Source organism: Amphiprion ocellaris, chromosome 16 (genome assembly GCF_022539595.1).
Source record: "Amphiprion ocellaris isolate individual 3 ecotype Okinawa chromosome 16, ASM2253959v1, whole genome shotgun sequence".
In the NCBI taxonomy this organism is placed as follows: Eukaryota; Metazoa; Chordata; class Actinopteri; family Pomacentridae; genus Amphiprion; species Amphiprion ocellaris.
In genome coordinates this window covers 22,840,897-22,867,234 of record NC_072781.1, presented here as the reverse complement: position 1 = coordinate 22,867,234, position 26,338 = coordinate 22,840,897, and the positions used below count along the sequence as shown (strand labels likewise).

The 26,338-nt window shown below is 38.1% G+C and overlaps 1 protein-coding gene across 4 annotated transcripts in view; it reads left to right on the top strand.

The window, feature by feature from the left end:
• Positions 1-7,775: 7,775 nt before the first annotated feature.
• LOC111586884 (regulator of microtubule dynamics protein 2) overlaps positions 7,776-26,338 on the top strand; it is a 41,057-nt gene continuing 22,494 nt past the window's right edge. Inside the window, exons 1-4 of one of the 4 annotated variants that reach the window (XM_023296726.3) lie at positions 7,776-7,903; positions 11,529-11,975; positions 24,986-25,163; positions 25,249-25,351. In XM_023296726.3, the coding sequence (XP_023152494.1) occupies positions 11,530-11,975; positions 24,986-25,163; positions 25,249-25,351 (727 nt within the window). In that variant the 5' untranslated portion in view covers positions 7,776-7,903; position 11,529. Of the gene's footprint in view, positions 7,904-9,276; positions 9,335-9,374; positions 9,826-11,528; positions 11,976-24,985; positions 25,164-25,248; positions 25,352-26,338 lie in introns of those variants that run through there. The other 3 variants (XM_023296721.3, XM_023296734.3, XM_055018531.1) reach the window with 3 other exon arrangements.

Here is a 26,338-nt window from a genome sequence, read left to right as displayed (position 1 = left end):
TTTATTTAAGTTTCTGCTACATATTCATCAATAATAAGTAATAAACTACCAAAGGCTTGATTGGCTCAGCTTACACATCAATGGTACCATTTGTATTCCATGTTTTATTTGTTGCTAACCCTACTCTAATCACAGTAACAGGGTTGCTAATCCATGCTAAGGTTAGCTTTTTCTCAAGAGTAGAAGTGAGATATTTAGCTAGCTGTTACTGCTGACCAAGAAGACAAACTTACTGATGGAAAACAATAAAGAAAAAGGCAAAAAGACTTTGTCTTATCCTGATAATATGCATAACAGGGTTGCATGAGGTACAGTGAGACATTCAATCAAGGCTGATATTGTTTTGAAAATGTGAAAAATAGAAGGGAGGACATAGTTTTGCTCTACACATTCTTTTGGAAAACTGTCTGATGATGTTAATTCCAGCGTATCATGTGATTCACTGCTTTCTTCTTCTACCTGCTAAAAATGTTATGCTAACATGTTGTGGGACACACGTTCCATGCATAATAGTTATTATTTAAAATGTTATGTTGATTTTTTTTTTTTAATAGATCCTACAATTACCAGAGACATCAATAAAAAAAATACAAAAAAAGAAGATTTTATTTTCACATTAACTGCTTTATTTTAGATTCAGTCGTCAGGGGGTGGGCCAAGAGAAAAATGAGATTTTAGGGGGAACTCCAGACTTAATTGGTATTTTAAAAATATTTTTCAAACATTCTTTTCTCCAAGTTTTTGTTTTTTTTTTTTTTTTTAATTTGGTCTCAAGACAAGTAAATTTACACAACTGGATGGTTTAGCATTTTATACATGGATTATTTGAAATTTTATGAATGGGACATACAATGTCCTTCAGTTCTGGAATGACCTAGATATATTATGATGCCAAACAAGGTTTCACTTACTGTATATCTACAACATCAGTGCCTGTGCAATGTGTTTTGTAAAATGCATTCATCTATTTTGCCTTATTTAGCCTACCCATGCTGTTATAAAAACAGCACAGGATCAATGCATAATAGCATGGTCTGTTTGACACTTTGCAGGTCTTTGATTAAGTTGTAAACCATTTAAATAAATCAAATTAAGGCAAATTAAGGCAGCTAATAAATCATTGCTGCTCAGATGCACTACTGTGTTGCTGCTCTGGTTCCTGGCTGTAGCTTACTGCACTGATGCGTAATAATGGTACAGTTCAAACATCAGTGTATAACACCAAAATAAAAATAAAAGGAATAGTAAGTGTTATAACAATAAATGTAATAAATATATGTTTTACATCAGTAAGTTTGTCTTCTTGGTCAGCAGTAACAGTTAGCTAAATATCTAGTTTCTACTCCTGAGAAAAAGCTAACATTAGCATGGATTAGCAACCCAGTTACTGTGATTAGAGTAGGGTTAGCAAACAACAAATAAAACATGGAACAAAAATGGTACCATTGATGTGTAAGCAAGCCTTTGATAGTTTATTACCTATTATTAATTAATACGTTGCAGAAATTTGTAAAAGAGAAGGTTTATTTTTCAAAAATTTTGAAGCCCAAATGTCCTCCAATTTTGGAATGACCTATCTAATTATCATGTTCTGGTCTACCCAAGGAGAGCAGACATAATGCAAGTACCCTGAGAGACATGACTCAGGTTTTCACATACACTGATACAGTCTGAGTAAAGTATCTGGAACTGTTGATGCGAAAGTTTTGTTTAAGAGCAGATTAACTTGATCTTTTGTTTATTCCACCCTGAACCACAAAGAAGTGTTGCGTCTCAGTCAGTGCAGACTAGTGATGAAACACATTTGGTCTATCAGAATACACATTTCGATAAAGATGTGTGTGTCTTGGATCCAGTCCTACCTGTGCCCTGTAGACAGCTCATCCTCTCAGGTGGATCACAATAGAAGTTCTTTAGGCGCCACCTGCTGGTCATCCTCTGTCTGCAACAAAAATCAGTTACTACCTCGCTCATTATATCAGTAACTTAAACTACATAATGCTGAGAGTTTTAGTGAGAGGGGTCAGGAAGGTCACATTTATCCACTGGGGCACACTGGATGATCTGTGCAAGAGAATTTAAATTGTGACAACTATTGTTTACACAAAACTGTATCAAAGTTCATGAATCTCTTAGTAGAGACAAGTTATAAGCTTGTTTGTTTACTCAGTAACAAGGAAAGGACAGGGAGGGTTGTCAAAGGTCAGGGCCAGGAATGTGTTGGTGTTGTATTTGAATATTTTGCTCGAGAACCAAGCGTTCTTACCAACTATTCCATGAGTTGGAGAGGAAAAAAACAACTTTCATATGTTATTGTGAAGGGAAAGGATCTCACAAAGGAAATCATAAAAGTTGCATGTGTGATGTGTATCTGCTTTTTGAGGAATGCACACAGTCTGATGGCATCCTTGATTGTCACTGCAGAGGAGGACAGAGGAAGGAAGAAATCATTAAACCACAAAGTCAAAAGTCACAACGCTCTCTGATGCAATCTGCTTTCCTAAACTTTTCCCGGCATTCATCACTTGTCAGGGAGTTTGTCATAGCCAAAATTAGAAGTTGCTTGCAGCTTACATATAAATCAGATCATGGTAATAACATCATTTAAATCATGAGTCTAGCACTGTACAGCATCCCACACAATCAAATTAGGTCATTTGAAACACCTGTGCACACCATTTTTCTAACTTTAATTTTTAAATGTTCATTCAAATTGTGTGATGACTGTTTGCCCTTCTTTTTTTCACATTTAACATGTCAGTATAGTCTGTCCATTTCATTATGCAAAAACAGCCAGAACAATTCTAACGGTAAAGCTTGGTATAAAGTTGATTTGTAATTTGTAATTCATATTGACTTTCAAACAACATCCTGATAAATGTAATAAGCTGACACAGGGGTGTGGTGACTGCTGCTGAAACGGACTGAACTTGATAAGGACACTGATTTAATGAGGCATGGGCAGCACTGATATTATCTAAGTGTCTAGTATCTCATTCAGTGACGCACAACTATCACCAGACTTAACCTGTCTAAGACCTGATGAGACCTTTTGTCCCTGCAGGAACAAAAACACAAAGAGTAAAGGAAGCTTAAATGTCTCACAGATGCAAATATATTCCAGCTTTAGGGTAAAAAAAATCCTTAAAGAGTGAGCTGTGCACATTATTACTGTTATTCTTGCCATTGTTGTTTTAGGATATACAGTATCTTTATCCACCACACCAAGCAGTAGCCATTGACAGGGGATCAAGATTTTAATAGACTTACTGTTTACACATTAGGGAGTTGCATTCTACCATTTCTACAAAGACAGTATTTTGGAGTGGAAAAACAATAGTCAACAATGGATACTTTATTTCTCTCAAGATACTTTAAAACAACAATGAATAACTAATAAAAACACAGCTTCTGTTATACTATTGCTGCTGCAGAGGTGTTATCAAGACACGAAAGGCTCTTCTGCTCCTTTCAGATGCTCGACAATTTAGAATTAACGTGATCAGGCTAACTGAAACCAAAATCTGAGACCTGGTTTAAATAATGTAAAGAAGCTAGTCATTTGAACCACAGGCTACCTCTAATCTAGTCAGCTCAAGTGAGCACCTACCACTCGTCACTAAAACATAAAATCTGACTCATAGTTATTGTGGTTTTGAGACTTTGTGATTCATCCATCCATCTGTTATCTATACAATGCTCAGTCCTCATTAGGGTCACCGGGGGTGCTGGAGTCTATCCCAGCTGATTTAGGGTGAAGGCCGAGGACACCCTGAACAGGTCACCAGCCAATCACAGGGCTACACATAGAGACAAACAGTCACACTCATATTCACACTGACGCACAATTTAGAGTGACCAACTAACCTCAGCATGTTTTTGGACTGTTGGAGGAAGCCAGAGAACCCAGAGAAGACCCACGCATGCATGTGGAGAACATGAAAACTCCATGCAAAAAGATCCTGGGAAGGTCGCAAACCAAAAACCCTCTAGATGCAAGGCAAAAGCGCCAACGACCAAGCCACTGTGTTCGCATCTCCAGTCTTTCTGCATGGAGTTTGCATGTTCAACCTGTGCATGTGTGGGTTTTCTCTGGGTTCTCCGATTTCCTCCCATAGTCCAAAACATGCTGAGGTTAACTGATAACTCTAAATTGTCCGTAGGTGTGAATGTGATTGTTTGTCTCTATATGTAGCCCTGTGAGAGACTGGTGACCTGTCCAGGGTTTCCCTTGCCTTCACCCTAGATCAGCTGGGATAGACTCCAGCTCCCCTGCAACCCTGATGAGGATTAAGCAGTGTATAGATAATGGATGTATGGACAACCCATGCTTATCCAATCTACAACAGTGGATGGTACTGTTATGTCAGCTTATCCTGGGTTTTAATGGCTTGTTTATATAAACATTCGAGAAGTTTCAAAGTTGTTCTTCTGGCTTGTGACCAGCATAAGATACAGTATGTGACATAATCAGAACATATAAAAAGGTTTTTGCACCTTCAAAAGTAAGAGAATTTCGAATACTTCTGAAATGAGAGAGGTTTTATTTCAGTGTCTGGCTCATCTGTTGAATGTGTTTTTTTTTCTTCTTTGGGCATCTCTGTCAGACCAGCACCCCACTTTATGGAAGCTATGGGTATCCAGTTAAAGAACAAATATCAGCTACTTGGTTCAGTGGTTGGGACACATATCACATGAGCTAAAATTCCAGAATCCTCAGTTTCAGATCCAGATTACTGGACTTTTGCTGCATTTCATTCTCCTACTGTCTGTCCTACAATTACTGTCTGCCTTTACTGTTACCAAAAAATAATCCCACAAAACTTTATATAAGAAAGATGGATCAATAACGGTAATAAAGATGGACACCATTTTTCCGAAGTCAAAATACAGTTTAATGTGACAAGGGACATTGAATCTGATTCATTTTTCAATGAAAGACACAAGATTGCTCATAATGCAAGCATGCAGGACAGTTGTTGGTGCTATTCAGTTGTATTGTATTCAAGTTTTACTTCTTGTTCCATTGGAGCAAAGGTCTCTTCCTTGTGATAGATCAGTGATTGAAGTCAGACAGACCAGCGTGGAATCAGGGGGTAAAGTCAAGTTAACCTGCCACACAGCAAGTTAGTTTCAGTCTATTAGGAGCCACTCTACCAACAGGTCCAGATTTTCAAACTGGTTTCTAGGAGAAATGAATTACTGTGAGCCCAGTATTCAAAACCAGCATCTCCTGAATTTCATTTCAGTCGATCTTGTTTTTTTTTCTAGCACTTTGTTTATTGGGTTTTCAGATAAGCCAACAGTTACAAAATTATTGCACTAGCAAGTTATTTGGTAGAAACAATAACAATGATTGTACAGACAGAGGCATACACATACACAATTGTAGTCAAGTTTTACTTCTTGTTCCATTTGGTTCCCCCAGTATTGTTGCTGATGTTTGGGAACCACTACTGTAATCTCTTCCCACATTATAGCAAAGGTACCTTCCTTGTGATAGATCAGCGACTGAAGCTGGACAGATCAGTGTGGAATCAGGGGTTCAAGTCAAGTTAACCTGCCACACAGTAAGTTCGTTTTAGTCTATTAGGAGCCACTCTACCAACAGGTCCAGATTTTCAGACTGGTTTCTAGGAGAAATGAATTTCTGTGAGCCCAGTATTCAAAACCAGCATCTCCTCAATTTCAGTTCAGTCGATCTTAAAATCAGATCAACATTATCACCTGTCCAGATTTTTTCTCCTAACTGTTGTTTTTGAGGAGTTCTCATGATGTTTAGTTGATTTTTTTGCATCCTTGTTGCCACACCCTAATACAGTAACTACTGTAGCTAAGACTGTCGGTAGCCCCGAGAATAAGAAAACTGAGTGCCTGCAGCTGAGATAGACATCAGCAGAACAAGTGTAGACCTAAGAGCTGGACTTCCCAATTCCTCAAAAATGTTGTATTTGAGTGATATTGTGCCTTCTGTTACACAACACTCACCACATCTTTATGGCTGAATAAATCTTTAAACTATCTGTAAACAGCACACCACTGATACAGAGGTTGGTTCTGCTTCCATGAGGTAGGCATTTCAAGTGGAAAACACTCCTACAAGACTGACAGGGAACAATACGGCTTAACGCTGTGGTTTCTCAGTGCAGTTCTGATAGTGACGCCTTATTTCCCCAGGATTCTTCTGTCATGTATTGTTTGACAGCTGTAATGGGCTTATGTCTGTGCACAAAGGTAAATCTGAAGCTGCTTTTATTTCTCTATTTGTGCTATGAGAGCTTGGGCAGATGTGTGGTGGGTGGATAAAACAAAACTGTTGACAATATCTACTCATCTGCTGGCTTTGACCCAATGGGAGCAAGGCCATGGCTGGATGCAACTCCCTTATCACTGCATCTACGTCCCAGCCTAGAGCTGCCGGCCAGGCTTTTTTCTTTTTCTTTCTTTTTTTTTTTTTTTGCACCGTCATGCTGCTGGCTTTCAGGTGGGCTTTTTGTTCCCTGTGGAAGCTGAATGCTGGCTGAGGGCTCATGAACAATACTGTGTTCAGAGAGCAGGGAAGAAACTGCACGTAGCGATCCCCACATCATATTATGCAAGAGACCTCCCTGTTACCTCTGTGTCCAAATTAGAATGCCTATCTGCCTCTCTTTTGGCTAAAAGACACATCTGTTGAAGAGTTCACGTACCTCTGCCAGTTAAAATAAACAACGCTATCCCAGAAAGAGACCATTTATGTAATGACCTAACTCTTAAGGCCATCAAGGACATTGCTGTTGTTGTTCATTTATCCTAATGGAACATTTCTCAAACTATTAATCATGAACTTGTCTTGATGTGCAGATAAAAGAGATAAAAGGAGAAAAACAAGAAGAAAAACAAACATTTGAAAAATCGAAATGCAGAAAATACAAAAACAATTAAAAAACACAGTAAATACACTACTTTTCAAAAGTCTGGGGTCACTTAAAATGTCCTAGAAAAGCAGTTTTTTTCAATGAAGATAACATTAAATGAATCAGAAATACAGTCTACATTGTTAATGTGGTAAATGACTATTCTAGCTGGAAATGGCTGATTTTTAATGGAATATCTCCATAGGGGTACAGAGGAACATTTCCAGCAACCATCACTCCTGTGTTCTAATGCTACATTGTGTTAGCTAATGGTGTTGAAAGGCTAATTGATGATTAGAAAACCCTTGTGCAGTTATGTTAGCACATGAATAAAAGTGTGAGTTTTTATGGAAAACATGAAGTTTTCTGAGTGACGCCAAACTTTTGAACGATAGTGTAAATGAATAATGAAATGGCAAATGAGAAATACACAGTATTCAGGCAATAAACAAAGAGAATCTAAATACTGGTTCTCCAAAAGCATCTTTACATTTGGTGATTTTTGCTGTAATATTGGCTTTTCTAAACTCCGGTGACTTTGTCAGCAGTAATTAACAATTAATATTTAAGTTAATATCTGAGGTAGATTTGTTTTTATCGGTATTGGCAATGGAAATCTGTAATTCATGCTTACAGTGTCCAATGGAGACAAGAGATAGGGAGACTTTGTATGTGGTTGATGAATCAACATCTGTTATTATGTATGTTTGGACTTTTTTGAAGTTTATTTGTAACAAAACTAAGCACTTCTGCTTTAACAAAATCAAAAATCAAAAGAAATTGTCCATCTAAAGAGAGTGTAAACAATGCAAATGTATAATATTCAAAACACAAAGTTAACCATTCTAAAGCTCCCCCACTGCAGACATCACTTCACCAGTAAGGACAGCTCTGTGTTCGCTAACTGCAGGTCCAAGGTTGATGTGATAACATGTGTTTAGTAACTTTTTAAAACCTGGTGCACGTTCAGTCCAACTTCACTGCAGGGAGAGAAGCAAGTCAAAGAGGTGAGTCTTTTGTTGAGTTTCTTATTACAGAATATTTATTATTTTGTAAATATTATTTACTATCATGTTTGCACAACATGAATGCACAACTAGACAATGATATATTAGGAATTACATTAGAAAGTAATGAAGGTAGCAGTGCGACAAATTTAAATGAGACGGTGCCTTTATTAAAATAGCTGATGACACTCTTTTCAAGGCAGTTATTATTATATGCTTTTATAACTGAGTCCATGCAACATATCACTAATATGTTTTTGTGGTAAACTAAGGTCACTTGATGAATGATTATAGACAGACATTGACAGTAACAAGTCAAATAAAAGGTAATTAAGAACCAATGGAATACAAATGAAAATGCGTCAATCTAATCTTGTAATGTAGCTTATTATGTTGTGCATGAAGAATCAAACATCTGAATATAACTAATGATTGTCTTTGTACACTGTTTCATTATACGTCAAAGTAAACTTAAACAAGGTCATGCCTCTGCAATAATGTATATCATTAGATCTGGATTTGATAGACTACAGTAAAAACAAGACAAGCACTCAGAGAGCACAGTACTCTGCCAAGGCTGCTCCTTCCCCTATATGGCATTGTCAGGAATGCCGCATTTTTTTTTTTTTTTTTTTAAGAAATGCAGTATTTGTTTATTTATTAGTTACTGATTATCAGAAATCACAGCAACATAGAATATGGACATTTAATAGAGAAGTGCCCACAAACAAAATTACCATGCGTTCTTTGGTGGAGTAATAGGGTTAATAGAAGCACTAATGAAAGTAACTGAAAATTACAAGGAAACATGCTTTCATACACAATGCAAACAGGCAGATCACTTGCTTGACACAAATCAGTTTGGAATGAAGACAGAGGAGACCCAAAGGGACGCCCAGGAGGCCACAGACTAAAGTCTGACCACCCGACACAATCAATACTGAACTCATCGATTCAGTCATCAAACAAAATTGATTTGAACTAAAAAAAAAATATTTGACAAAAATGCTATTAATCGCAATTAATTAATAAATTAATAAGCCTCTAATGAATGAGATTAGTTTTTGGAATCCCACCACTAACATATATATATATATATATATATATATATATATATATATATATATATATATATATATATATATATATATATATATATATATATATATATATATATATATATATATATATATATATATATATATATATATATATATATATATATATATTTATTTATTTATTTATTTATTTATTTATTTATTTATTAAATATATTGTTTTTGCTTTTATATTTTGTTTTTGTTTTTGTTTTTTGACGATGGACGTCCGGAACCTTTGTATACGGCTTCTAATTCCGCACGGAATATTTTGACCGTTACACAAGACAGCTGTCAAACCACAGAAGTGCCTCCGTTCTCACCTGAGCAGTAAGGTGTCTCTTTATGTCAGTTTTGTTTTTAATTAGAAATAAAACGTTCGTGTGGGGGGTTAAAGTGACTGTGATCGGTTTAAACCGGTTTAACGGGATAGCCTCTGCTAATGGCTTCGTTTTGAATGTTAGCACAACCTTTGGGACTGAACTCTCAGTCAGCCGACTCTAAGCTAGCAACAGGAATCTGACAGTTGATAAACACGGTTAGTTCGGAGCCGTGATGGCGCACAGGATAAAGCGGGCGAGAGACTCAGGCAGGCTTTAAATTCCTCAATGCGTTCAAGCTGTAATAGCTGCTGTTTGACTGCTGGCTAACAGCCTCCCTCAGTGATTCTGAGCTGATCCAATTATCTAAGCTAGTTAGCGAGCAAGTCGCACGTAGCTCCTTGTAAACAGCAGGTGAAGGGCAGACACTCCTTCGCCTGTGACTCATTTGTTTGATATTGTGTTCGCTGAAGCAACAAGAACTCAGAAGCCCAAGTAGAGTGGAGGTAAAACACTGAATAAAAGGCTATGACCACCATACACACAGTTTCTATTATGTAGTTTAGCCTCCAGTTTCCCAGTGATCTTCAAACCCAAATAAGAGATACTGATTGGAAATGTTGACTTCATAGATAAGCAGGACACTTTTGTGTCCTTGTGCTTCACACTGAGTAACCAGGTCCTTTACAATCACTGCTTTCTACAGGAAATAACTGCTGAAACGGAATAAGTATTCAAAATTGTCTGTCATTATGAAATGCTACCCATATATGCTATAATTTCTACTAAGAAATTCAGAGCTAAATGTCAGTCACACATGAGCTTGTGTTTAAGTAGGGGGAGGCTATAAATGCCTTTTGGGAGGAAAACACCCAGTAATGAGATTAAATAAATTTTTCTTGTAGAAAAAAAAAGATATCCCAGCTTTATTATTCTGTGTGATTTTGCTTCTTGTGGCTACTGGCATTTTATGAAATACCACAATTCTGCTCAAAATTTTTCCAGAGAACGTTCAACATGCATCCCTGTGTGTCTGGCACACAAAAACCCATGCTCATTCAGCCAAGGCCTAGTGTGAGGGGTGTTGCTCCATGGCTGTAGACATGTCCTTGGTCCTGCCTACTAGACCCTTAAGGTTGTCACTAACCTGTTCAGGAGCAAGCAACTTCTGCTTTCATTCTTCAGTGTTGAACATCGTGAAGACATGGCTTGTTGTGGGTAGTGATACAGAGCTGTCTCTGACACACTACCAGTCAAAAGTTTATTTAATTGCTTTATATATTGTAGATTAATACTGAAGACATCAAAACTATCAAAGAATACACATGGAATTATGTTGTAAGCAAAAAAAAGCGTTAATCTTCAGTATTAATCTACAATGTAGAAAATAATACAAATTTTTTAAAAAGTATTGAAGCATTGCATGAGAAAATGCGACTGTTAGTGTATGTCACATTTCTCATTCTCTTGGTCTTTGTCTTTAGGTCATCTGCTGCATTTTGCTGGTACTCGTCAATATGCTGAGCGGCTCTGAATGGTCCACCTTTGGCCTTCAGTCTATCCAAAATATTGACAAAAATGTTTAGAAGATGCTGATTAAGCAGCCACTTGTGACTTACAACAATACAAGCAATATAATGCATGGAGAATTTGTGAGTGGTCATATGGTAACTTATTATTGTTTATGGTCTATCAAATGGCACATTTTCCTTAAAATCTTATAGACATTCACCCATCAAATGAGTAGTTGATTGTGTGCATTCAGTTTGGCCACATAATGGCCTACATGATTTTGATGATAAACTCTCAGTGTGTTATTTAGGTGAAAATCCACATATCTGTGGTTTTCACATTTATGTCGGTAGCCAAGACAAGAATTATAGCCCTCCCCTAGTTAGTTATCTTGCTATCTTTTTTCTTACTGCTATTGTACTTGGAATACATCCCAAAACACTTCTCACTTTGATCTGACATTTCATTAAAAAAATTATTGATCAACGTTAGTATCACAGTAAGTATTAAAAGGAAATATGATCAGCTGAAAAAACTGAACCAAGTAGCAGCTTTTTGGGAATTGCTTTACCAAACATACTACAAAGGATCGTTTCACATGATGTGGACCCAGAGTCTCTCTATTCATGCATTTTTAGCAAGCTGTTTATCAAGTCAGTAACCTAAAAAAGATGTGTTTTCTATGAATTCTCTGCAGGATGGCTCAGACAGACAGCAAGGTGCTGGTTCTGGGAGCGTTAGCTGGAGTGGCCGGCGTTAGCTTGGCTGTGGTCTGTTACCAGGGTTTTAGATCAAGGCAAAGAGCCTCAGGCCCTGGATTCTACCTTAACCGCATTAATGACCAGGGGTCGGGTCTCATGTTGATGGACAGTCCTGGATTGTCTGGTGGTCAGACTGAGGTGCTGGAGCGCCTTGAAGCCCTGATCCAGTGTGTGTCTGAGCTGAAGGATGAGCTGAAGGCGTTGAAGAATGCTCTGCCAACACTCCCAGACCAAGTCAGGGAGGAGCTGAGGGGACGTGATGAGCTGCGTCGAGTCAGCCCTCTATACAGGACCACGCCAACACGACGGAAAAGGGCTGCCGGCACCATCGCAGGGTCCAGAGCTGAGGGTCGCAGCTCAGAGGAGGCAGAGAGTGAGGGAGGGTGAGTACATGGCAGTATGGAGTTTTCCTAAATTTCCTCTTTTTGAGCAAGCCAGAGAAGTCATAATAGTATTCCTTTTCCTTACTCACTCACAATAGCACACAGATTGAATAGAAATACTTCATTTACCCCTCTTGCGGTCTTAACATCTTGTACACGCCCCTTGTCCTAAGGATCAAAAATGACCCGCCTCCACTGACCCTCTAAAGTAACGCAGCTTAAATGAATTATCAAGCAAAAATCTATTTTATACGAAGAAACAACCTTTCATGCATCACACACTTTGTGAATATCTGGGTTTTCCCTCTTCAGAGGGCAGAAAGACTGTATTTAATCAATATACACCTCTCATTTTTGTCACATCACATATTGTAACTGTTTTCTTTGCCAAAGTAGAGGTTTGTTATCACTATTATTGCTGCTAAAAGTACTGCATGGGCGTAAACATTATTTGTTTAGCAAGAGATAGTACTTGTATAGCCTAAGAAAGTACCAGAAATGTGCAGAAAGTAGCTTTAAATGCATTATTTGAAGGGAAACAACAGTGTACTGTATACTGTACAATGGAATTCAACGACAAAAACTCAACTACAGTGTGTCGTTGTGGTTTTAGAGGTGTGTGTGATGTGGGTGTGTTTCAGTCCACAGTGACTGATTTTTAACTGCTGGATCAAAAATGACCCTACGACAGTCTTTGTACCCTGGTGGTGTACAGCTTTGAAGAAAATATAAACAAAGACAATGTTTCACTTTTTTTCTAATGTTGGGGTCACTTCAGGAAAACTAATTCAATTTCAAGTTGAAAAAGGGTTATTTAGGGGTTTTTCTCTGCTATTAAACATAGTTACTGGGTCCTTTTTGACCCTAAGACAAACACAAGGGTTGAATCCGAAAACTTCTTTTGGATTTATCAGATTTACACACAGCATTGAACCCAAATGTTAACCTTTGTCAAATGTTAACCTTTGTCAAAGTGGCACACACACACATACTGTCCTTAGTTCTCTTTTTAATCAAATATTAATTGTGAAGCACAGCAGACTTGGACCTTTGATCTCATTCAGCATTTTGGACTATTGCTCTCATGACAATCATTAATTTGTCAGATCACCTTCTGCCTAAAAAGCATTGTTTGTGTCACACTTTCCACCTTTTTGAACACCAATCACACACTGGTACGTAGAATAAATCGTGATTTTTTTTTTCCCAGTTCTGCGTGCATCTTATATGCTGTTAAAATTGCAGCACAGTCTGTTAATGTGGTTATTTTGGTAAGTGATTATTCTAGCTGGAAATGGCTGATTTTTTAATGGAATATCTACATAGGGGCACAGAGGCCCATTTCCAGCAACCATCACTCAATTCAGTTCAATTCAATTCAATTCAATTTTACTTATAAAGCGCCTGTTACAGTTCAAATTGTCTCAAAACGCTTTACAGATCCCATATACCTGAACCTCCAGAGCAAGCCCTAAGGCGACAGTGGCAAGAAAAAACTCCCTTTTAACAGGAAGAAACCTTGAGCAAAACTCTATCAATGGAGTTTTTCTTCCCTAATGGCACGGGCATGTTCCAAGTAGACAATGCCAGGATTCATGGCGCTCATATTGTGAATGAGTGGATCAGGGAGCATGAGACATCATTTTCACAAATGGATTAGCCTCCACAGAGTCCAGACCTCAGCCCCACTGAGAATCTTTGGGATATGCTGGAGAAGACTTTGTGCAGTGATCCGACTCTCCCATCATCAATATAAGATCTTGGTAGAAAATTAATGCATCTCTGGACAGAAATAAATGCTGTGAACATTGCAGAAGCTTATCGAAACAATGCCATGAGGCCCATTTCCAGCAACCATCACTCCTGTGTTCTAATGCTACATTGTGTTAGCTAATTGTGTTGAGGCTAATTGATGATTAGAAAACCCTTGTGCAATTATGTTAGCACATGACTAAAAATGTGAGTTTTCGTGGAAAACATGGGTTTTCACATGGGTCACCCCAAACTTTTGAACGGTAGTGTAATTTTGCATTTTTGCTTGCAGTACTATTATATGTACATATAAATGGACACATGTATATGAATGCTGACATTAAATTAAAACTACTTTTCTTGTAATCATGTAGAGACAGTGGTTGGATTAGTTTAGATCAGTGTCATCATTACACAGTTTGTCCAGCAGACTCCACTGTTTACAGTCTTTAGCTGCAGTTCATTCGCTGTCAGAGTGTAAAAAGCTTTAAAATAGCTGTAAATATCAACCTCTAGTCTGTAACTTTATTACATTCTGATCACAAACATTACATGTCTGGTATGTTAGAATCATGTTTCTGCTAATTATCGATATCTGCTCCAGCCAGCAATTTTCATTAAGCTCAAATCATTTCCTAATGTAAATAATTCCAATGGATAAACACAAGAAAATAAACAGTAGCAAATTCAACTTTTGCAGGCTTATCTGTTGATCATTGTGAGATTAAAAAAAAACTCTTGGCCTTCCCACTTTACCAGTTAAACTCTCTTCCTTGTTTTATGCACTAAATTATAGTTATGACAGTACGTACATTTGCCTGAGGTGCCGCAGAGAGAAGCAGACTAATCAAGTACCACATGCCCAGTCATCCACCTCCATGCTCAGCCAGATGCCTTGAACTCAGGCCAACCTTTGATAACATAAACAACAGATGCGTCTCTTTTCATTGGCCTACCATTTAAAAGCTCGTCTTATAAAAACAAATATCATCAGTTAAATAGCGATGATGAATCCAAGGCCTTAAAATCTGCAGCAGCTAGACAGACTTACAATGCCTATAAAAAGTATTCACTCCTCTTGGATGTTTCACCCTTTCGTTGCTTTTATACATGAAATCATGGTCAATATAATTTGGCTTTTTTGACAAGAATTTGCCCCCCAAAGTATCAAAGTGAAAACACATTTAAATAATAATATTTTTTTTAAGGAAATGCAACATTACATGTTATCTAATGTTTAAGAGTTAACTCTGATGTACCCAGATACATATAAACCTTAACATATCACGTATCGTTTGAAAAAGCTCGACTTTTTTCAGCACCATTTAGGTCATTTTCCAGCAGTAAATGTTATGTCACCTGTTTCATGCCAGGAGTGTCACAGGACCAGGGTGAAAAGTACCGCTATTACTGTTTTTGTTTGAGGTCATGTGCACTTCGTAGCATTGGAAGCAAGACAGTTCATAGACAGGTAATAACACCGTATCATATGAGCCCTCTTTCATGATGGATAAAACATTTCAGGTCAGCCTGCCTCTACTTATGTTACCAGCATTGGTTTGAGGAGCTGATTGAGGTGTAAGACTGCCCTCTAGCAGATGTGGTTCACAGGTTTTGAGTGACAGTCGTCAGCCGCATCAAATGCTCCTAATTACAGTTCGGGTTATTGTGCTTTAAAAGAAATCACATGACGCACACACCTCCCATAATTAAAGAGCCTTTCCTGCCGCTCTGTTATTTGTATGAGCAGAGGGTGTGGGGGTTAGTGGGAATGCTGCAATGAAGAAATTCCAGCCCCGTAGGGAGTGTGTAGAGTTTCCCCCAGAGGAGTCGGTTGCCCTCTCTAATCCTGACATTCATTTAAAGGGCTCTGGGTAAAAGTCATTACAAGTTTATTGAAATCTGAGGCCTTAAGAACACATCTAAGATTAGCAAGGATAGTGAATTTGGTGCTTTTTGCAAAGTTTGCTGCTTCAGACACAAGCAATCATGTATTCAGTGTTGCATACTGTCAGTTGTAGTCACAGTCAGCAACTGATTGAACAAGTCAGAGACAAAATGTTTCAAACTGTGTAATTTCCCAAACTTCTGTAAATAATGGCATTGGTGTAGAAGCAGATTTCCAACAGGGGGCATCAATGCAAGTGTGAACAAGGCCTTCAACAAATCCCGCAAGGAGCTCTGCTGCAGAACATTGTGGCTGCACATCATGAATGGGCAAAGGCATGTTTTTGTATCTTTCTGTTGGGGAGTACTTTTGCAAGCTGAATGGCTTCTGACATTTTATGTTGAAATATTTTTCTAGTTGGATAAAAAAAATATTGAAATTATTATTTTTATTGGAGAACTTTCTCCCTGTATGTTTACAGAATCATTTCAGACATGACCAGTGCTGGCAAGACAGTCTGATTCTTGCCTGAGTGTAACAAAGCATATTACTGGTACAGAAACACTGCAAAAAACAGAACAATTAGTGTGACATAATGTCAGAAATATGGAGAAGGGTACTGTCGATCAAGATAGGGTACGAGGTTGAAAGTTCCAGCTGTTTACTTTTTTCACTCCTCATGTGTCACAGTGACTTCCTCAGAGCTACCTTTCTGCAGGTAAGGAGACCCATCAATCAAACTGTCTGTGTGCCAAGCTGTCAGAGGCCTCATTTAAAGGTGTCTTGCAGGAACATGTAATTCCTTGAACAGTTCCCACTGAGTTTATTCACATCACGTCGCTGTAGCTCAAGGACATTAGTACTTCTTTTTTTCCTTTTCCAAAAAATAACATTTATAGCATTGGATAGTTTTTGATTGAAGCTGATCTAAGCAGGAGTTTTGTTTAGTGACAGGCAAGCCTGATCAACACACATAACTGTTTAGTAAGAGAAAATGGAGATCATTGTCTGCATTGTGATTAAAAGCTTTAGTCAAACTTCTGTGTGACGTCATGATAAGTGTTGCTCTGCTGCTGGTGGAGGCATTCACATCTCTATCCTCAGATTCATTCCTCAATCAAAGGATTTCAGCCTAACAAATACAATTATTTACTTGAGTTTCAGGAGTACAGTGCACACAGCAGACACATTCAGCTGTCTGATGTGTCCTCAGTCACCCAGGCTAGTGTCTGACCTACACTACCATTCAAAGGTTTGGGGTTGTGTTGTTTCTAATACAATGAAGAATCTGGGTTTGCGGTAGTTTAACTTTTACCGATAATCAGCAGCTTACGGTCAGTCATCTTCTTCTGTCCTCTGCACATACGTAGCTTAACATATGTCGTTGCTCTCTGGTGGTCAGAATACGCAATTACACCTATCACTACCAGGGTCACTTAGAAATAGCCTTATTTTGGAAAGGAAAGCAGTTTTTATCAATCAAGATAACACTAAATTAATCAGAAATACAGCCTAGACATTGTTAATGTGGTAAATGACTATTCTACCTGGAAATGACTGATTTTTAATGGAATATCTCCGTAGGGGTACAGAGGAACATTTCCAGCAACCATCACTCCTGTGTTCTAATGCTACATTGTGTTAGCTAATGGTGTTGAAAGGCTAATTGATGATTAGAAAACCCTTGTGCCATTATGTTAGCACATGAAAAAAAGTGTGAGTTGTCATATAAACATGAAATTGTGTGGGTGACCCCAAACTTTTGAACAGTAGTGTACATCTGCTGAGTTTGACTCAGACCACCCATGTGTCCCATTCAGTATTTGCTTTACTACTAAACGCTCTGTTTCATCAATTTCGTAACCAAAAAAATATTTTCTTTTTTTTTCTTTGACAATTTAAAGTGTGGACAGGGCAAGGGGTTGACAAATGTGTTTTTTTCAGGGTCGTTCAATCAATTCAGTCAAGGAGATTGATAACCAATATTCGGAATCATTATACTCTTGCAGTAAAAGTGAAAATCCTAGTGTCAAAACTTAAAAAAAATTAAATTCAAACACAGAAGTTTGTCAAAATGTCTTTATTTATTAATGTTTTACATGTGTTGAATTAAAAAATAACTTTTTATCCATTATTCTTCAGTGTTGATAGACTGTTACTTGTAATATGTAACCAATCAGATATTGCTGTGGGCGGGACATTGCTCGACATCACAGAATGGTGAATACAGATAGAGAGAGGAGACAGCATCAGAGCCAATGTAGACTACTCTGAAATCAATTTATGTAGCAGGAATTGGTTAAACAGAAAACCAATACCAAATATCACAACAATGCTGAATATTGGAGCTGATAATCAACCTGGTAAAGACTGCTCGATCTCACAACTTAGTATTTTACACCTGCATAATAGAAAAGAGTATTTCCACTCTTAGTAACTCTGAGCAACTATTGACTGCCCTCCTATTTTTGGATTTTTGTCAGTGTCCCACACTGTCTTGCAGTGTTATTGGTCGAGGCACACATTACACCTGTTGAGCCAGTGATGAAAATAATTGGGTGTGACAGAATTAGACCGAGTCTGATCCAGTCTGGGTCAGTGGATGCTAAAAATTGACAAATAAAGTTAGATAGAGTATGATATGTAAAGATTATAATCTTTTTCATACCTCCAATCAGAGAGGAGAGGAGAGAAGGAGGTCTTTTCAGTTCAAACTGCTCTTTAAAGCTATTTGAACTATGCAAGCTGCTGGTTGCTGTTCATATTTGTTTTGGTCCAGAACCACACAACATTTTGACTTCTCTTAGAATTTGCTGAGTCATTTGCTGTCAAGGTTTATTCTCTTTCCTGTCTGTAATACATGACAGAGGTCAACTAAAACACCACACACAGGCAGCAGTAAGATACAAAACACAAAATTAAGAATGAAATTAAATTGTGAACTGTCTGTGGGGAAAAATGACTATGTATTGTATGAGAGATTTGTACACATCTACATTTCTTTAAATCATTATTCCTATTAACAGAAATGCGTGTTGTCTGCAGTTTCCACTAATTCAACAACCATATTATTTTAATATTTCATTTTGGTTACGGGTTTCCTGAGTATCTTTGTCTATGAGGGAGCATCTCAGTTTACATGTATTTCTTGCTTGTTTATTTTTTGGCAAAATGACAAGCTACACGTCATTTGTGTACAAATGTCAGATTCCAAACGTATTTCTTCCTGGAGCTATTTTAAGAACAGAGTTTTACCACATCCTAATAAAAGTGTTTTTTATGATTGCATAGTAGAGATGAAACTACATTGACAGCATGAACACACTCGATGAATAACTGCATTCATTACCGATTTGCAGTGTCATCTTGTGTAAGCAAAACATGAATGACAAATTATTTTTCTCCCATCTTTTTTCTGTTTGTATTGCTTACCACAACACAGGAGGGAGAAGTGTCAAACCCTGTCCAGCCCTTGGGGGGGCAGAGAATAAATAACTAGACTCTCTCCAGCCAGTCAGCCATTGTTGCAGAGCAGCCTTTCATTGGTCCTGTCATCAGACACTGAGTACTGAATAAGCTGGCCTGCATGTTCCAGGGCCCGGTGATGTTGGGATGGTAACTCAGGTTTGTTTTGAACGGGGTAACCTCGGAGACTGCTATTGCTAAGCTCTTTTGAGAGATTGCCCATTGAGAGGTGTGCACTGAATGGCTGAGCTCCCCTGGAGAGCACAGAAAATAAGTTTTCCAGCCTTCAGCTTTACATAGCTGGTAGGGTGTAGCTGTGTCCATGTGTAACGTGTTTCTTGTTGAATATGAAGTAGCAAGAATCAGTGTTACTCCTCATACAGATATAGATTCTGGAGTCAACATAATGAATCTAGCTTCTTTTTCAGGCATTTATTTGAGCTGTCAGTGTTTAAATACACCTGCTGTATTAACATAGCCATATTATGGGAAAGCCTTATTTAGGATGTGTGTCTACACTGTTAAATGATTCTAAATGTTACACTACCATTCAAAAGTTTGGGGTCACCCAAGCAATTTCATGTTTTCAATGAAATCTCGCACTTTTATTCATGTGCTAACATAATTGCACAAGGGTTTTCTAATCATCAATTAGCCTTTCAACACCATTAGCTAACACAATGTAGCATTAGAACACAGGAGTGATGGTTGCTGGAAATGGGCCTCTGTACCTCTGTGTAGATATTCCATTAAAAATGAGCTGTTTCCTGCTAGAATAGTCATTTACCACATTAACAATGTCTAGACTGTATTTCTGATTCATTTAATGTTTATCTTTTTTGAAAAAAAAAAATGCTTTTCTCTCAAATATAAGGACATTTCGAAGTGACCCCTAACTTTTGAACGGTATTGTACATTGTTCATCATTTAACCTGAAAGCCAGAATCCAAGTTTTCCGAAAAGAACATTGCATTGCAATCAATGTTACTAATTTGGCATATCAGTGCTTTTATTATTGTGGCTGATTGTTGTGTAAGTTATGGTCATAATGGTATACTACTTGTTGAAACTAACCTTATTGTTGGCTTTCAGTTTGCTTATCTGAGTCAATAGTTGTAAGCTGCTTAATTCACTTGCCGATGAGTTTCCGTCAACACCAACCCACCACTAACAGGCTGTTGATTGGCAGATCCTGGCAGATGCCAGCTTACATTTCTGTTTGAGATCAAGCCACTTTTTTTAATCAATGTACTCTCAATGTTGGCTTCACATTAATTCTAGTATGCTGCCTAAATGCCTTTTTACATTAAGGGTTAGTTTAACAGTTTAACGCTGTGCCTCAGCCTTTTTTATTACATAGGAAAAACCTTGCATTTGTTCAATCAGTTATCAGAACCGTCAGATTTTGTTGCTCTGAACTAACAAATACTTTGACTGTGGCTTTCAGTACTAAAAAGTCAATCTCAGAGTTCTTTACACCAAAACTATTTCTCTCTCTCTTTTTTTTGTGTTGTCCTTTTCATGTGCACCATAAACAAAACTTATGTTGTGACACGCTTACATTTTTTTCTGTCCCAGTCATGAATTTGCTGGCTGAAAATAATTTAATATCTTGTCATGTGTGAGTCATAGGAGGGCCTGCTGCTACATTATGTACCTAATCAGTGTTGAAATACCAATGACATTATTCAGACTTGTTCTTTCAGAGCTGTGCACTGCTAGTAACATTACAAGCATAATAATAGTTCCTTCACAAACATATATACATTACATAAACACACAGTAATACAAACAGATCCCTAGCTTCTTTTTTCTTTCAAACTCAAGTGATTCATGAGGTGTGGAATGGCGTGACATGAATGTGCTGAACACTCAGTACTCCGCTGCCTGTCTCTCCAGCTCTACTGAGTAAATAACTGTAGGGAGGGAGGGACAACGGACTGCTGAATGAATAAAAGGACAGAGAGATGAATGAATTTGGGAATGAATGAATGACACGAGTCCAACAATGTGACTAACTTGTTGCAGTTACATGCAGGGCTTATCTGTTGCAAGCCAGTGCACCTTATTATGGTGCGGCCAGACAAAAAAGACCACGACAGCCAGAGTAAACACATGAGCACACCCATTCAGATTTTTTAAAGCCGGGTTGTATTGGCCAATAAATGATTTGAGCCTTGCCTGCAGTTTGAGGGTTTACTCAGGGGTTAGTGCAGAGAGATATACTACCAGTCAAACGTTTGGACACACCTTCTCATTTAATGGTTATTCTTTATTTTCATGACTATTTACATTGTAGATTCTCAATGAAGGCATCAAAACTATGAATGAACACATATGGAATTATGCAGTGAACAAGAAAGTGTGAAATAAGTCAAAATATGTTTTATCTTTTAGATTCTTCAAAATAGTCACCCTTTGTTTTGATTACTTTTTTGCACACTCTTGGCATTCTCTGGATGAGCTTCATGAGGTAGTCACCTGAAACGGTTTTCCAATAGTCTTGAAGGAGTTCCCAGAGATGCTGAGCACTTGATGGCTCTTTTGCCTTCACTCTGCGGTCCATCTCATCCATCTGGACTGGGTTTAGGTCAGGTGACTGTGGAGGCCAGGTCATCTGACGCAGCACTCCATCATTCTCCTTCTTGGTCAAACAGCCCTTACACAGCCTGGAGATGTGTTTGGGGTCACTGTCCTGTTGAAAAGTAAATGATGGTCCAACTAAATGCAAACTGGATGGGTTGGCATGTTGCTGCAGGATGCTGTGGTAGCCATGCTGGTTCAGTGTGCCTTCAGTTTTGAATAAATCGCCAACCGTGTTCCCAGCAAAGCCCCCCCACATCATCACACCTCCTCCTCCATGCTTCATGGTGGGAACCATGCATGTAGAGACCATCCGTTCACCTTTTCTGTGTCGCACAAAAACATGGCGGGTGGAACCAGAGATCTCAACTTTGGACTCATCAGACCAAAGCACAGATATCCACTGGTCTAATGTCCATTCCCTGTGTTTCTTGGCCCAAACAGATCACTTCTGCTGGTTGCTTTTAACCTTGACAAGGCACACTTGTGAAGTGAAAACCATTTCAGGTGATGCATTGAGTTTATTTAACAATTGTTTGTTATGATTTTGATGACATGATTTTGATGTCTTCAGTATGTATCTACAATGTAGAAAGTAGTAAAAATAAAGAAAAAACATGGAATGAGAAGGTGTGTCCAAACTTTTGACTGGTGGTGTAGATTGTAGAAAGGCTTTGGCAAACTATCCCAAAATGATGATATAAAAACAGATGGAGATTAAAGTAAAGATACTGCAAATTGTAGTTCTTCTTGCAGTTGCAGTGATTTTCGTGCTTGCTAACATGCAAGCCAAAAAATCAGTTATTTCAACTACTGGCTAATGCTACCATCAATTAGTTTGTCTAAAGATGTCAGCTTTCAATAACTTTTTCATGTTTCTTTAAAGTGCAAATGTGTAACTTTTGCAAGAAGGTATGACTTAATGTCATTTTGCAAATAGAAAGTTGAATTTCTAAACAGTAAAATGTACCTTTGCTCAATTGAATACAATTCTAGGTTCAGATTTATTGCTAGTTTGTAACTAACATAGAGGCAGCAGGCACAAGTCATTTTACTTATTCTCTCAGTTACATATTATAATTAGTTGGTATGACTTGTCTTTGTAAGGACCCAACAAACACATACTCATTTAGAGCCATGTTTCTGTCCAGTTGGTGAATGTAAGTCCAAAATCGAATGTTCCCTTAGCTGTCACGACAGTGATGAAAGTGATGGTGAAGCAACAATTGTAAATTATGAGCCATAAATCCAAAATGTAGAATGAAATAAACCAAAATCCTCTGTAGAGCTGAGTTTAGGTGCTCCAGCTAATAATTTAGGTGCATTCAGAATTTCTCACTGAGGCTTTTAGCGCTGAACAATTTCTCATTGCATCATGCAAATGATTGTAAACAGGAATAAAGCTATAGATAAATGTTTTGTTCTTTGTCATGAGGTTGATCTTCAATTTAAAGTTAGGCTTTACTTGTCTACATTATAAGCAATATTAAATTTTACTGTCATATCTTCCTCCACTACTTTGTTGCGGCTTGGTTCTGAAATGCTACAAGGAGGGGAGCTGCTCTGCTAACCACACACCTGTCACAACAGAGGATGTTTTAATTCAGAACATCTGTGATATAACAGTAAAGCATGTTGGCTGTTATATCTTAGTGTTTCTCACATGGTTGAAAGTTTACCTGGGTGGGGTGGTGGGTGGTGCAGGTGACTGATGTGCATGCAAAGACTCGTGAATTTCAAGAGGGAGAGTATACTCCAAGTTTTTCTCTAAACTACAATTTATAGATGTCCCTTAAATGCCTTGCAAGCAGTCTTTTGGTAGATACAAAAAATTTTCAGGGTTCCACAAACATGCATTGATAGACATTACCTGGGCAGCTGGACACAGAGAATTCTCTACTCCCTACTCAGTAAATGTAGCACACTTGAGGCCAATTAATACTTTCTAAAGGGTGACAGGTTCAAACAAGTGTGTGACCAACAATTACTTTTAAAAAAATGAAAAAATATGTTCTGGTGGTGAAGCTGAAGCTGAAGCTGAAGGTCATCCAGAGCTACACAGACAGACATCGTAAATGTCAGGTACACTGGTGTGACCAATGAAAATGTTGAGCCACATTTCACCGCTGCATTTGTCATGTGCTACCAGAATGGTTACACTCTGGAGACTCTTCACATACACCATCCTGTGATCCATTGTTAGTATAAACATATTGAATATAGCAGATTTAAAGCATGTTTATTTTCTTTCAATTAGAATGAATTTGATATTAAAAGGGAACATAACATTGTGCTCTGAGAAATAGGACAGAATTCCTTCATTTCATTCTGTCCCTATTGTGTTGTTGACTTTGTCAGTCATGGTATTTTATCATTGACAGTTCCTCTCTTGACTGAGGGAAGTCTGCAGCACAGATACCCTCATGTTACTCCTGTAATCACAGCACTCAGGGTTGAAGTTGTGTGCTATGGGGTGGAGTTAGCAAGCCGCCTTGGGCACAAGGCACCTGTTGGGTCCACATTGTTTCTGTCTGTTGCCCGCTCTGACACATCCCTTCAGAACCATGGCTCACAGCCCAAAATATTCCCTTAACCACCAATGACGCACATGCAGCCGCTGCCAACACTTAATAGAGGCTTTTCATATTTTTTACCTTTGTGTGTGTCTTTCATTTTTTTTACCTATACCTTTAATATCGCTGTTTTTTTCTCTAGCTGCTTCTTAAGTGTTAGCTTAAGGTATCAGTGCATACTTGCAGCCATTGAATGGCTCCATAAAACAACTAATGCGAGTGTTGCGTGCCTCACCCTGCTAAACAAGTCTCCCTGTGTTTGTAGAAAAGCCTTCAGGTATCCACATTTAGACGTCACGAGTTTCTTAACAGCCAGTATATATAAACAATTAAGTGACCCACTTGTGTAAACAAAACTGGTGCTGTTTGTGTGTAAACAGACAGTGAAGATTGATTCTTTATAATCAGCACCTGGCAGAAAGTGGCTCATAAAAATGCTCGTTATAACAGGATTGTGATTGATCTGTGTTCATTCCACCTCACAAGTAGAAGATTGCTTTGGTTATCAGTACACAGGCCACCGTCTTGTAATTCAGAGAAAAGTGGGAACATTTAGGTTGTTTATTGATGCTTCCTGAGGCCAAATTGCACATCTTGTTGACAGCATGCTGGAGACAGTCTGGTCTGATAATCGGAACCACCTAGGTGTTTAGTACAACTGTCGAATCCACACTAGTAATCTTTAATTACACATGGTAAAAACGGACTGAATCAGCACCTTTTCTTCAACACTTTGTTTATGCTTTTAGGTACATGACTGCACTGACAGACTCAGACTCAGACGAGCCCAGTGATGCAGAGCAAAGGGATGAAGAGCAGCCTGTGGACAAGTTATCTGTCCTCCTTGAGAGAATTGACCGACTGCATCAGGGCAGTGAATCTGACAAAACAGAAAGTCTCAATATCCTTTTGGAGCAGAGAGAGGAGGTGTGTATGCACTGAGTTTGTACATGTTTGTGTCCTCATGGCTCAGTATTGAACAGTGTGCCTGTACTTTCATGTTCTTCTCTAGTTCGGACAGAACTCAACATTTCTTTGGCGACTAATCCGAGCTTACTGTGATGTTCATGACATCAGCTGCACTCTGGAAGAGAAGAAGACCCATGCAGAAAGTGGTAATTTTGTAAACCTTATTTTATGCCACATTTGCTAAGCATCCAAATCTGGATGTGAGATGCTGTAATGTCATAAACACGAATGTTACGCTGCTCAAGCCCCAAACGACAGAGTCATCCGGAAAACCTAAATCTGTGCAAGTCTCTGTTTCTGCAGAGACCTCAGTCAGTTGGTTTGTGTTGTCCCACAGTGGACTGGCAGAAACCGTATTTGGTGAGCATTTGACCAAATATAAATTGTCAGTAGTTCCAGTTTAGATTGAATATAGCAGAATGAACTGCAAGTGTCATTTTTACATATTGTATAGTCATTCAGGTCTCAGGAAAACAGGTCTGAAATTGTATTTTCAGGTCATCTTGGCTCATCTCTATTATATACATGCTAGGATTTTCCTAACGGCTAGTTTTTAGTAGTAGTAGTAGTCGATTAAATGCAAATTTAAATTCTGATTGGTCGACTAGTCTGAAAGTAAAAAAATACTCAGACAACACTTAAAATTGAGAACAATTTAATCAATAAGGGTACCTTACCTGAAAAGAAATTACGGCTATTTGAATTCCTTCTCTGATCATTGATTTAACCTCTAAAGATTTCTCTGTGTATAAAAGTTACTTATTTGAATTTTTTCTTCCTGAAAATAATGCTTCCATGCCCTGAATTCTATCCATTTCTCTCTTTAGAATGTGCAGATCTGTGAAGTTCCTGCCTCCCTCTCCACACACCCCTCCCTACTCTGTGCAGCTGGAGCACACCAGCTCACCTACATAGTTGCTCAAACACTGTAAAACTACTCTATGCTACATTTTTGTTGCATGTTGTAGTATTGGAATAATTCAGCTATAGATGTTTGAACCTGAAACTAATCCTGTAGAAAATTGATACAGAAAGTCTTTAATCTGTAAGTTGACAGGATTGTTTTCTTAGTTTTGTTACTTATAAACGCTTGCACGTCGGAATCCATGTTTTACAGGTATTCATCAGGATGC